Below are 14,495 nucleotides of genomic sequence, written 5' to 3'. Positions count from 1 at the left end.
TGGTGTCATCGTCAGCAATCTCTGTAGTGGTGATATGGCATCTTTCCAGAACTGTTTTCTTTACTTCTTCCACAGTGTCATCAGTAATTGATGTGTTACGGCATCCTGGGTGGTCATCTTCACCGTCTTCTCGACCCTCTTTGAAATGTTTGTACTACTTGTAAACTGTTGTCTTATTTGTGGTAGACTTATCGAAAGCCGTGGTCAACATTTCAAAAATGGTTCTGCACTTTATTCCATTTTTCAATCAAAATTTAATGCAAAATCTTTGCTCCATTTTTTCCAAAAGTGAAATTTTGCCTGGCTCTCCAAACTCTTACCAAAAGCCATGGTCAACATTTCAGATACGGTTCTGCATCTTATTCCATTTTTCAAGCAAATTTTAATGCAAAATCTTTGATCCATATTTTTCCGAAAGTGAAATTTTGCCGGGCACTCCAAACACATATAACCTTTTCAATTGTCAACAATAAATGAAATTTTTAAAACACTTGAAAATGCAAACATACACCAGGGGCATGTGTACCAACAAAATAAAAAAAATTGAAAATCAGCTCTACAAAGCTCATGAAATGAAAAAAAATAATCCTGTTACTTTTCAATGACTCCTCACAGTAGTTAAAACAGAGCTGATGCGTGCCACGGCTAATTTCACAGGTGGTCTCGGGTCTGACATAATAGGATAAGCCTGTGACAGGAACGGAGCAAGCTGTGCCGAGTACTAATCGTGTGGTGAAGGGTCGGGAGTAGGTGTGGCCTACCGATGTACAGAAGCGTGTTCCCTTCCCGCGTATATTGCACCCCTGTGCAGTCGAGCTGTACCGAGTGTATGGTAGAGATGTTGGATGGTTTGTTTACAAACGTGACACTGCCTGTTGCCCACAGGAGCCTGAGCCTGAGCTTGCCGCGGGGCGCCGTGCTGCCGGAGCTGTACGACGCCCAGCAGCAGCCGTTCGTGCGCGGCGCGCCGTACCGGAACACCGTCGCCGGCATCCGCAGCCACTCCGTTTCGGAGCGCACCTCCACCCCCACCATATACGAGGAGGCTGCGCACCAGGTGGGTGACCTCTGACTCTCTGTTGTCTTACCATCGGTATAAGAACATTTACTGTACTGGCAAACCCAACATTCTCTCATACTGAAAACATGCCATGAGTTATACATACAGTGAAAACCCTCTTTCACACTTTTCAAAGGACGTCAAGAAAATGGTGTAAAATGTGGGATATAACATTTTAAGCTGTAAAAGTTACATATAGCATACCCACTTGCATTTTCACACTTTATGCATATGCACATTATAGGCACCAAAATACTTGTCAGGGACTTGTTTCTTATTTAATAAAGGTTTATTATCTAATAAAAACTGCTGATGTTATTGGAACTGGTATCTGTCTGGGAAGTAGAAATGTTTGACTCGATTTCATATGTCATTATCAATGTTTTTGGAAATCCTGCACCTGTCACTCATTATTTAAATAGTGAAACACTGCAGAAGTTACATACACTACTGGCCATTAAAATTGCTACACCAAGAAGAAATGCAGATGATAAACAGATATTCATTGGACAAATATATTATACTAGAACTGACATGTGATTACATTTTCACGCAATTTGGGTGCATAGATCCTGAGAAATCAGTACGCAGAACAAACACCTCTGGCCGTAATAACAGCCTTGATACTCCTGGGCATTCAGTCAAGCAGAGCTCAGATGGCATCTACAGGTACAGCTGCTCAACACGATACCACAGTTCATCAAGACTAGTGACTGGCGTATTGTGATGAGCCAGTTGCTCGGCCACCATTGACCAGACATTTTCAATTGGTGAGAGATCTGGAGAATGTGCTGGCCAGGGCAGCAGTCGAACATTTTCTGTATCCAAAAAGGCCTGTACAGGACCTGCAACATGCGGTCGTGCATTATCCTGCCGAAATGTAGGGTTTCACAGGGATCGAATGAAGGGTAGAGCCACAGGTCGTAACACATCTGAAATGTGCCGTCAATGCAAACAAGAGGTCACCGAGACGTGTAACCAATGGCACCCCATACCATCACACCAGGTGATACATGCCTGTATGACAATGACGGTTACACGCTTCCAATGTGCGTTCACCGAAATGTCACCTAACACAGATGTGACCATCGTAATGCTGTAAACAGAACCTGGATTCATCCGAACAATTGACGTTTTTCCATTCGTGCAACCAGGTTCGTTCGAGTACACCTACGCAGACACTCCTGTCTGTGATGCAGCGTCAAGGGTAACTGCAGCCACGGTCTCCGAGCTGATTGTCCGTGCTGCTGCAAACGTCATCGAACTGTTCAAGTAGATGGTTGTTGTCTTGCAAACGTCCTTATCTGTTGACTCAGGGATCGACACGTGGCTGCACGATCCGTTACAGCCATTCGTATAAGATGCCTGTCATCTCGACTGCTAGTGATACGAGGCCATTGGGGTCCAGCACGGCATTCCGTATTACCCTCCGAACCCACCGATTCCATATTCTACTAGCAGTCATTGGATCTTGCCCAACGCGAGCAGCAATGTCGCTATACGATAAACCGCAATCGCAATAGGCTACAAACCGACCTTCATCAAAGTTGGAAACATGATGGTACGCATTTCTCCTCCTTACACGAGGCATCACAACAACGTTTCACCAGGCAACGCTGGTCAACTGCTGCTTGTGTATGAGAAATCGGTTGGAAACTTTCCTCATGTCAGCACGTTGTAGGTGTCGCCACCGGCGCCAACCTTGTGTGAATGCTCTGAAAAGCTAATCATTTGCATATCACAGCATCTTCTTCCTGTCGGTTAAATTTCGCGTGTGTAGCACGTCATCTTCGTGGTGTAGCAATTTTAATGGCTAGTAGTGTACTTTTTCATGAGTAGCACGACGCATTTCGAGGATTTTTTTCCTGTTGTCAAGTGCAAATATTTACTTAAATATTTTGTGTGGTGTTTGTGTACATGTTGTTCTGCGTCTCTTGCGTCGTAGTCATGTTTTTGATGATATCAGGTACTGTGCCTCCTCAGTTGCGTAGAATACAACACACACGCAAACTATCACATTGTCTGTCTGTGTATCATCACAAAAGATACATACATAAATTCTTCATGATCACGTGTAGATGTTTCTTACTCAAGGCTATTTGTAGAGTTTATGTCAGTGGTTGGTATGTTGCTGTATACTTCAATGTTTGTGACTGTCACAGATTATGGCAATTAAGTCCCAGAATTGATTAAGTATCATACGACTTACTTTTCCTTCACGTATAACAACTGTTCCATTGTCTGACTAAACGGTAACTGTTATCACACATTTGTAAGTCAAGAAGATACTACAAAAGCTTTAAAACTCCAGACTGGTCAGAAACAATCTAGAAGTGGTCAATAGGCATACTGTTATCATAACGTCTACAAGAGAGCAAATTAACATCTCCATTGAAGTTCTGCATTGTAGTCTCAGCGAACTTACGGCTCGATGCGGCTATAACTCTCTTCTCGGATAAATGTTACCTCTGATCACTTTATCTTGTCTGGGTGTTAACCTTTTCAAGGCACATATTTTGAATTCTTTATTTAGAGTTTCATGCTTTGTATCATCTGATAGTCTTTCATTTAGTTCATTCCTTATAATAAACGTTGTCAGTTACATAGTATTTCTGTTAGTCAGACTTTCAATAGTGATAATATTTTGTCATGAGTAGCTCCCGTCAAGGTCAGAATAACTAATTTTTTTTATATCTTTTGCTACCAAAGGGAAGTCATTAGGGGCTCCAGATATGAGGGTGAGTCAAATGAAAACCTTAAATATTTTTTTAAATATAATTGATTGTGCAGAAGTGGTACAAAGCTGTACCACTTTTCAACATAATCTCGCCCACGCCCAATGCAAGTCCTCCAGCGCTTACAAAGTGCATAAATTCCTTTAGAAATTCTTTTTGGTAGTCCGCGCAGCCGGTCGGGGTGGCCGAGCGGTTCTAGGCGCTACAACCTGGAACCGCGCGACCGGTACGGTCGCAGGTTCGAATCCTGCCTCGGGCATGGATATGTGTGATGTCCTTAGGTTAGTTAGGTTTAAGTAGTTATAAGTTCTATGGGGCTGATAACCACAGATGTTAAGTCCCATAGTGCTCAGAGTCATTTCAACCATTCGTCCGCGCAACCACTCGTGCACCGCGTGGCATACCTCTTCATCAGAACGGAACTTCATTCCCCCCATTGCGTCTTTGAGTGGTCCAGACATGTGGAAATCACTTGGGGCAAGGCCTGGTGAGTTCGGTGGATGAGGAAGACACTCAAAATGCAGGTCTCTGATTGTTGCAACTGTCGTACGGGCAGTGTGGGGCCTTGCATTGTCATGTTGCCAAAAGGACACTTGCTGACAGCAATCAACGTTGCTTTGATTTGACTGAAGACCGCAGATGATTTTTTAGGTGGTCTGTGTACGATGCACTGGTGACAGTGGTTCCTCTAGGCACGTAATGCTCCAAAATGTCGCCTTTTTCGTCCCAAAAGAGAGTCAGCATAACCTTCTTTGGTTTTGGTGATGAGGAATTGCGCCATTTCTTGTTCGCTCTCTTCGTTTCCGGTTGGTGGTTCGGGTGGAAGCGAACCCAGGTTTCGTCCCCAGTAACGATTCTTGCAAGGAAGCCATCACCTTCTCATTCAAAGCGCCGAAGAAGTTCTTCACGAGCATCGACACGTCGTTCTCTCATTTCAGGAGTCAGCTGCCGTGGCACCCATCTTGCACACACTTTGTGAAAGTGGAGCACATCGTGCACAATGTGGTGTGCTGACCCGTGACTAATCTGTAAACATGCTGCAATGTCATTCAGTAGTTTTCCTTCACTATGGCTTCAACTGCTGCAATGTTCTGTGGAGTCACAACTCGTTGTGCCTGACCTGGACGAGGAGCATCTTCCACTGAAGTCACACCATTTGCCAACTTCCTACTCCATTCGTAGACTTGCTGCTGTGACAAACACGCATCACCGTGCTGAACCTTCACTTCGTCGATGAATTTCAGTAGGTTTCACACCTTCACTACGCAAAAACCGAATAACAGAACGCTGTTCTTCCCTGGTGCAAGTCGCAAGTGGGGCGGCCATCTTTATACTGATACTGCGACGGTATGTGTGCATCTGCACTATGCTGCCGCCTACAGGCCATTCTGCATGCTGTTTGTAGCACGCTTACCAACTTACAGGATAACGGTGCGATATTTCTATTTGTTATTACAAATTTAAGGTTTTCACTTGACTGACCCTCGTATTTGGGGTGTTATACGAAGTATCCCAGTATTGTAAGGATACTGCAGATGACAACCATACGTTTCTTGCTATGAAATGAAATGGCACCGCTGACCACCACTTGTGGTTGCCAGTCCGTATGGCGGGCAACAATCAGTTTGGTATCCTGCTGCTGTCCAGAGCATCTGCAGACACATTTGCAGTCTGAAATCTCATTGACTGGGGTAGAATTGTCTTCAGTGATGAGTCCCACTTCTTCAGTGATGAATCCTAATTTGATCTTAGCCCCAGTGACCCGTGAAGACATGTCTGGAAACACCCCGGACAGCAGAGGGATACTAACCTGTCTGTCGCCCACCGTACAGCCCGAGAACCTGGAATGGTGGTCTGGAGTGACATTCTATTTTCATAGCAGGACCCCTTTGGTTGTCATCCATGGTACCCTTAAGGAACAGAGGTATATAGATGATACTCTGTGCACCGTTCTATTGCCCTTCACAGAAAACCATATACAGGGTGTTACAAAAAGGTACAGCCAAACTTTCAGGAAACATTCCCCACACACAAATAAAGAAAAAATGTTATGTGGACTTGTGTCCGGAAACGCTTAATTTCCATGTTAGAGCTCATTTTAGTTTCATCAGTACGTACTGTCCTTCCTCGATTCACCGCCAGTTGGCCCAATTGAAGGAAGGTAATGTTGACTTCGGTGCTTGTGTTGACATGCGACTCATTGTTCTACAGTACTAGCATCAAGCACATCAGTACGTAGCAATTCTTCGTGCAGTTGACGATAACCCTAATGTCAGCGACAGAGAAGTTGCTGCTGTACAAGGTAACGTCGACCACGTCACTGTATGGAGAGTGCTACGGGAGAACCAGTTGTTACCGTACCGTGTACAGCGTGTGCAGGCACTATCAGCAGCTGATTGGCCTCCACGGGTACACTTCTGCGAATGGCTCATCCGACAATGTGTCAATCCTCATTTCAGTGCAAATGTTCTCTTTACGGATGAGGCTTCATTCCTACGTGATCAAATTGTAAATTTTCACAATCAACACGTGTGGGCTGACGAGAATCCGCACGCATTTGTGCAATCACGTCATCGACACAGATTTTCTGTGAACGTTTGGGCAGGCATTGTTGGTGATGTCTCGATTCGGCCCCACGTTCTTCCACCTACGCTCAATGGATCACGTTATCACGATTTCATACGGGATACTCGACCTGTGCTGCTAGAACATGTGCCTTTACAAGTACGACACAACATGTGGTTCATGCATGTTGGAGCTCCTGCACTTTCAGTCGAAGTGTTCGTATGCTTCTCAACAACAGATTCGGTGACCGACGGATTGGTAGAGGCGGACCAATTCCGTGGCCTCCACACTCTCCTGACCTCAACCCTCTGGACTTTCATTTATGGGGGCATTTGGAAGCTCTTGTCTAAGCAACCTCGGTACCAAATGCAGAGACTCCTCGTGCTCGTATTATGGATGGCTGTGATACAATACACCTTTCTCCAGGGCTGCATCAGCGCATCAGGGATTCCATGCGACGGAGGGTGGATGCACGTATCCTCGCTAACGGAGGACATTTTGAACATTTCCTGTAACAAAATGATTGAAGTCACGCTGGTACATTCTGTTGCTGTGTGTTTCCATTCCATGATTAATGTGATTTGAAGAGAAGTAATAAAATGAACTCTAACATGGAAAGTAAGCGTTTCTGGACACATGTCCACATAACATATTTTCTTTCTTTGTGCCTGAGGAGTGTTTCCTGAAAGTTTGGCTATACCTTTGTGTAACACCCTGTATTTCAGCAAGATAATGCCCTTCTGTGCATGACAAGATTTCTACTCCTTGTATTTGTGCTTGCCAAATCCTATTTTGGCCAGCAATGTCGCCAGATCTCTCCCCGAGTGAGAACGTTTGGAGCTTTATGGGCAGAGTCTTCCAACCAGCTTGGGATTTTGGTAATCTAAGATACCAACTGGACAGAATTTAGCACGGTATCCCTCAGGAGAACACAACAAATCTGTCAGATAATGCCAAGCTGAATAACAGCTTGCTTAAGTGCCAAAGATGGACCAACTCATTATTGACTTGCTCAGCTTGTAAAGTTCTTTCTGTTCAATAAAGCAACAAATTCTTCTGAAACTGTAATCCTTTACTTGTCCGTACATGTATGTCATATGAGGCATGTTTTTTAAGTAAGGTCCGTTTTGTTGTAGACATTAGTAGTTCGCACACGTACCACAACGAGAGCGTGCATCGTGTCCCGGCATGACTCGGGAACAACTGTGCTCAGTTTCAGCTCTGTAGCTAACCTGCACAGTTCTATTCAGTGCATTTCAAAATGTTTAAAACTGTCAACTCGCCCGCCGTGTGTGAGGCTCGCTCAGTGATACGGTTTTCCTCAGCAAGGAACCTGTCTGCTGCAGAAATTCATCGACAGATTTGTGAAGTGTATGGTGATAATGTTATGAGTTAAAGCAAAGTGCGTAAGTGGGTACAAGAATTCAAATATGGTCGTGACAACGTCCATGATGAGGACCGCTCCGGTTGCACTTCTTTGATTACGGCTGATTTGGTGGCTTCAGTTGAAGCGAGGATTCGTGAAAACAGGAGCTTCACAATAACAGGTGTCTCAAACGAATTTCCTGGCGAGTCAATATCAGTGCTTTATAACATTGTTTCTGAACACCTAACGTTTAGGAAACTGTGCTCCCATTGGATCCTGAAACTCCTAACAGAGGACCAAAGAAACCATAGTTTTGAGTGTGTGATGAAGTTCTTGACTCGTTATCACGAAGAAGGTGACAGCTTGTTGAGCCAGATCGTAACTGGAGACGAAACATGGGTTTCGTATGTCACGCCCGAATTGAAGCAACAGAGCGTGGAATGGAGACACACACACTTGCCTGTAAAGGTGAAGGCCAAACAGACTCCGTCCCAGTGCAAAATCATGGTGTCAGTGTTTTGGGATAGGCACGGTGTTCTGTTGGTCAACTTCATGCAACGAGGAACCACTATCAATGCGGGAGCATACTGCCAAACCCTGAGAAAGCTACACAGAGCGATTCAAAACAAAAGACATGGCATGCTGACAAAAGGAATTTTCCTTCTCCATGACAATGAAAGACCTCACACTGCAGGTGAGACCCACGAGTTATTGGACAGTTTTGGCTGGGAAGTTTTAGACCACCCACCCTACAGTTCTGACCTTGCGCCGAGCGATTACCATCTGTTCCTCCACCTCAAAGAACACCTCAGTGTCAACCATTACAATGACGACGAGAAAATAGCAGTGAACTCTTGGTTATCGGAGCAGGCGGCAAGTTTTTATGAAGAGGGTATTTTAAAATTGGTTGAGAGGTATGATACATGTTTGAACAAACTTGGCAACTATGTCAAAAAATAGAGTGAAGTTTGTACCGGTACTTTCTAGAAATAAATTTACTTTTTTCAAATAACCTTTCATTGCGTACTTATGTTCAAACGGACCTTAAAGAACATGCCTCATATCTACTGATTTCCATCCCAGTGAGATAAATCCTTCTCGGTGCATTTTTTTTTTTTTTTTTTTGTCTTAGAGTATAATTGATGTTAACAAATTTCTCTGTTTCAGAACTGCATTTCTTTGTATTTTAAGTCTCAATTTTACATTTATTTCAGACATCATCAGTTTGCTACCCAAATAACAAAATTTATCTGCTATTTGTAGCGCCCCATTTCCTAAACTAATTCCTTCAGCACTACCTGATTGGATTACACCTCATGACATTACCCTTCTTTTACTTTGAGTGATATCTTTTTTTGCAGCTTCTTTTCAAAACACTATCCATTCTGTTCACTTGCTTTTTCATGGCCTTTGTCCTCTCTCACAGAATTCCAATGTCATCGACAAACCTCAAAGAGGTGTTTTTTTTCCCCCTCCCTGAATCGCAATTCTGTTTTCAGATTTCACCTTGGTTTCATTTACTGCTTGCTCATTGTACAAATTGAATAACATTTGGAGTAGGGCACAACCCTGTCTCACTCCCCTCTCAATAACTTCTTCCCTTTCATGCCCTTTGCCTCATATAACTGCAGTCTGGTTTTTGTACAAGTTGTAGCTAACTTTTTACTCATTGTATTACACCTGTGCTAACTTCAAAATTTCAAAGTGTTTGTTCCTGTCAGCAGCATCAAAAACTTTCTCTATTCTACAAATACTAATGTAGAATTGTCTTTCTTCAGTTTGTGTTTTCGGATACACTGCAGAGTTAGTTTTGCCTCGTGTGTTCCTACACTTCCCTAGAGTCCTACTGATCTTGCCTGAGGTTAGCTTCTATCAATTTTTTAATTCTTCAGTAAATAGTCAGTGTCTCTTTCGCAAGCTGTAACTTACTAGACTAATGGTTTTGTAATATTCACACTTATTTGGAAGTGAAATTATTACATTATCCTCGATGTGTGAGGGTATTTCGCCTGTCTTGTATGTGTTGTGGATCGAGTAGAATATTTTGTCACAGTATGTCCTCTTAAGGATCTCAGTAATTGTGAGGCACTTGAAGATGCAGGAGTGTAAAGTCATCTGATATAAATAGTAATTTGTATTATTTTACAAAGCTTCCTAATTGGATTAATAATAGAAAGATTTTGATTATACTGTATGTAATTTTTCGTGTTTCTTGGTGGTATATTGTTGTCGTTGTTGTGGTCTTCAGTCGTGAGACTGGTTTGATGCAGCTCTCCATGCTACTCTATCCTGTGCAAGCTTCTTCATCTCCCAGTACCTACTGCAACCTACATCCTTCTGAATCTGCTTAGTGTATTCATCTCTTGGTCTCCCTCTACAATTTTTATCCCTCCACACTGCCCTCCAGTAATAAATTGGTGATCCCTTGATGCCTCAGAACATGTCCTACCAACCGATCCCTTCTTCTAGTCAAGTTGCTCCGCAGACTCCTCTTCTCCCCATTTCTATTCAATACCTCCACATTAGTTATGTGAGCTACCCATCTAATCTTCATCATACTTCTGTAGGACCACATTTTGAAAGCTTCTATTTTCTTCTTTCAAAACTATTTATCGTCCACGTTTCACTTCCATACATGGCTACACTCCATACAAATACTTTCAGAAACGACTTCATGACCCTTAAATGAATACTCGATGTTAACAAATTTTTCTTCTTCAGAAATGCTTTCCTTCCCATTGCCAGTCTACATTTTATATCCTCTCTACTTCGACCATCATCAGTTATTTTGCTCCCCAGACAGCAAAACTCCTTTACTACTTTTAGTGTCTCATTTCCTAATCGAATTCCCTCATCATCACCCGACTTAATTCGACTACATTCCATTATCCTCGTTTTGCTTTTGTTGATGTTCATCTTATACCCACCTTTCAAGACACTGTCCATTCCGTTCAACTGCTCCCCCACGTCCTTCGCTGTCTCTGACAGAATTACAATGTGATTGGCGAACCTCAAAGTTTTTATTTGTTCTCCATGGATTTTAATTCCTACTCCGAATTTTTCTTTTGTTTCCTTTACTGCTTGCTCAATATACAGATTGAATAGCATCGGGGAGAGGCTACAACCCTGTCTCACTCCCTTCCCAACCACTGCTTCCCTTTCGTGCCCCTCGACTCTTATAACTGCCATCTGGTTTCTGTACAAATTGTAAATAGCCTTTCCCTCCCTGTATTTTACCGCTGCCACCTTCAGAGTTTGAAAGAGAGTATTCGAGTCAACATTGTCCAAAGGTTTATCTAAATCTAGAAATGCTAGAAACGTAGGTTTGTCTGTTTTGAATCTTTCTTCTAAGATAAGTCGTAGGGTCAGTATTGCCTCACGTGTTCCAACATTTCTACAGAATCCAAACTGATCTTCCCCGAGGTCGGCTTCTACCAGTTTTTCCATTCGTCTGTAAAGAATTTGCGTTAGTATTTTGCAGCTGTGACTTATTAAACTGATAGTTCGGTAATTTTCACATCTGTCAATACCTGCTTTCTTTGGGATTGGAATTATTATATTCTTCTTGAAGTCTGAGGGAATTTCGCCTGTCTCGTACATCTCGCTCACCAGATGGTATATTAGTTTTACTTATTTGTATTACAAGAATTTCATCATTTAATACTCCCGGATATAGGAGTGTAAAATGAAACAGAGGAAAACGAGCTCGCAATTTACAGCAGGCTGCGGCTCCACGGCGCGAGCAGAGTGCAGACGGGACTCCGCACCGCAGGAGCCGAGGCGTGGGGGCGGGCGAGGGGCCGCCACCCATCTTCAAGAGGGGGTCGCTGCAGGGCCTGCCCGAGCCGGACGGTCCGGCCAGCTCCACGCCCAAGAGGGTCAGCTTCACGCCGGGAGAGGACGTCTCGCCGCGGCCCAACTGGCCCACGAGAAACGGACCGGCAGCACAGCCCCCGACGAGGAACAGGGGTGAGTGACTGGCGGAGGGGTGGGGTATCGCCACTTGTTATGACCTCAGTTGTTGTTGTTGTTGTGGGGGTCTTCAGTCCTGAGACCGGTTTGATGCAGCTCTCCATGCTACTTTATCCTGTGCAAGCTGCTTCATATCCCAGTACCTACTGCAGCCTGCATCCGTCTACATCTACATCTACATACATACTCCGTAATCCACCGTACGGTGCATGGCAGAGGGTACCTCGTACCACAACTAGCATCTTCTCTCCCTGTTCCACTCCCAGACAGAACGAGGGAAAAATGACTGCCTATATGCCTCTGTACGAGCCCTAATCTCTCTTATTTTATCTTTGTGGTCTTTCTGCGAAATGTAAGTTAGCGGCAGTGAAATTGTACTGCAGTCAGCCTCAGATGCTGTTTCTCTAAATTTGCTCAGTAGCGATTCACGAAAAGAACGCCTCCTTTCCTCTAGAGACTCCCACTCGAGTTCCTGAAGCATTTCCGTAACACTCGCGTGATGATCGAACCTACCAGTAACAAATCTAGCAGCCCGCCTCTGAATTGCTTCTATGTCCTCCCTCAATCTGACCTGATAGGGATCCCAAACGCTCGAGCAGTACTCGAGAATAGGTCGTATTAGTGTTTTATAAGCGGTCTCCTTTACAGATGAACCACATTTTCCCAAAATTCTACCAATGAACCGAAGACGACTATCCACCTTCCCTACAACTGCCATTACATGCTTGTCCCACTTCATATCGCTCTGCAATGTTACACCCAAATATTCAATCGACGTGACTGTGTCAAGCGCTACACTACTAATGGAGTATTCAAACATTATGGGATTCTTTTTCCTATTCATCTGCATTAATTTACGTTTATCTATATTTATAGTTAGCTGCCATTCTTTACACCAATCACAAATCCTGTCTGAGTCATCTTGTATCCTCCTACAGTCACTCGACGACGACACCTTCCCATACACCACAGCATCGTCAGCAAACAGCCGCACATTGCTATCCACCCTATCCAAAAGATCATTTATGTAGATAGAAAACAACAACGGACCTACCACACTTCCCTGGGGCACTTGCGCATGTGTTACATGAGCCGCAGTGTGGTATATGGAATCGTAACGCTTTCCAGTGACAGTTGTCGGCTGTATCTGGCTCGCAAGTCACTCTGTTTACAAAATTGATGGGTGTAAAATTCCTATATTAGATCTATTAAAATGCGCTCTCCTGCCTTGTCCATTTGCTAGTCAGGTTTTCTGTCTCTAGTATACACAAATAAAAACTTCAGTATCCATGGAAACATTATAAGGCAAAAAGGAACGTACCATGTCCAGCCAATAAGGACATTCGCTTATATAAACCCATTACAAATATTGTGATACAAAATTACAATAGTTCTCCACACAAGATAAAAATTATTTCATCGCTTTTTAGTGAAACCCTAAAGTCATTCTTACTTGATCATTGTTCCTACTCAGCAGCAGAATCTCTGCATATGAATTACAAAACTTAAAAAAAAAAAAAAAGAAAGTGTAAAATATCTTACTGCAATTAGTGCAAGGTGTCCCGCAGATTATGCCAATTAAAGAAACTCACTCCTTAAAAGGAGCACACTTACATTTACATAACATCAAATGTTATAGTACATAATTATATTAAACTAATAAGAAACTATCAGAACCTATTAAAACGGTGAAGGTTATAAAAAAATATTTGGATGTAGTGGGACACGAACCACTACATAATAAATTTTGTCATGAATCTGTGACGCTACTCATTGCGCTAAAGCGACAACGCTTTGAAATTGTCTGTATATAGAATGTTATCATGTCATAAAAGCTTTAATCATAGCTATATTAGTAATTGAAATTTAATTATAACAAATTGTACCACGAACAATGGGTTTTAATGGATCCTCAACATGCTGTCGCCTTCAGATGGCATACTCTCATAATACGCAAATTACAGTAATTCTTTAACCACAAGTATATCACTTAATAAAAGCAAGTCTTCTGGTCCAGACTCTCTACTAATTAGGTTCCTTTCATAGTATGCTGATGCATTAGCTCCATACTCAACAATCATATAGAACCATTCGCTCGACGAAAGATCCGTACCCAAAGACTGGAAAGTTGCACAGGTCACACTAATATTTAAGAAAGGTAGTAGGAGTAATCCACTAAATTACGGGCCCATATCATTAATGTCGATATGCAGCAGGATTTTAGAACATATATCATGTTCAAACATTATGAATTACCTCGAAGGAAACGGTCTATTGACACACAGTCAACATGGATTTAGAAAACATCACTCCTGTGAAACACAACTAGCTCTTTATTCAAATGAAGTGTTGAGTGCTATTGACAAGAGATTTCAGATTGATTCCATATTCCTGGATTTCTGGAATGCTTTTGACACTGTACCATACAAGCGGCTCGTAGTGAAATTGCGTGCTTATGGAATATCGTCTCAGTTATGTGACTGGATTTGTGATTTCCTGTCAGAGAGGTCACAGTTCGTAGTAACTGATAGAAAGTCATCGAGTAAAACAGAAGTGATTTCTGGCATTCCCCAAGGTAGTGTTACAGGCCCTTTACTGTTCCTTACCTATATAAACAATTTGGGAGACAAATCTGAGCAGCTATCTTCGATTGTTTGCAGATGACGCTGTCATTTGTTGACTAATAAAGTCATCAGATAAAAACAAACTGCAAAATGATTTAGAAAAGATATCTGAATGGTGCAAACAGTGGCAGTTGACCCTAAATAACGAAAAGTCTGAGGTCATCCACATGAGT

The 14,495-nt window shown here is 42.8% G+C and overlaps 1 protein-coding gene across 1 annotated transcript in view; it reads left to right on the top strand.

Annotated features, from left to right (window-relative positions):
• The window catches only part of LOC124553492 (protein PRRC2A-like), a 1,723,518-nt gene that overhangs the window by 157,584 nt on the left and 1,551,439 nt on the right, over nucleotides 1-14,495 (top strand). Inside the window, exons 18-19 of the mRNA XM_047127347.1 lie at nucleotides 886-1,057; nucleotides 11,446-11,695. Coding sequence (XP_046983303.1) covers nucleotides 886-1,057; nucleotides 11,446-11,695 — 422 coding nt within the window. The remainder of the gene's footprint in view (nucleotides 1-885; nucleotides 1,058-11,445; nucleotides 11,696-14,495) is intronic.

This window comes from Schistocerca americana, chromosome 11, assembly GCF_021461395.2.
Source record: "Schistocerca americana isolate TAMUIC-IGC-003095 chromosome 11, iqSchAmer2.1, whole genome shotgun sequence".
NCBI classification, from domain to species: domain Eukaryota; kingdom Metazoa; phylum Arthropoda; class Insecta; order Orthoptera; family Acrididae; genus Schistocerca; species Schistocerca americana.
Note: the sequence above shows the minus strand (reverse complement) of the source record. Positions and strands in the feature narration are given on the sequence as shown.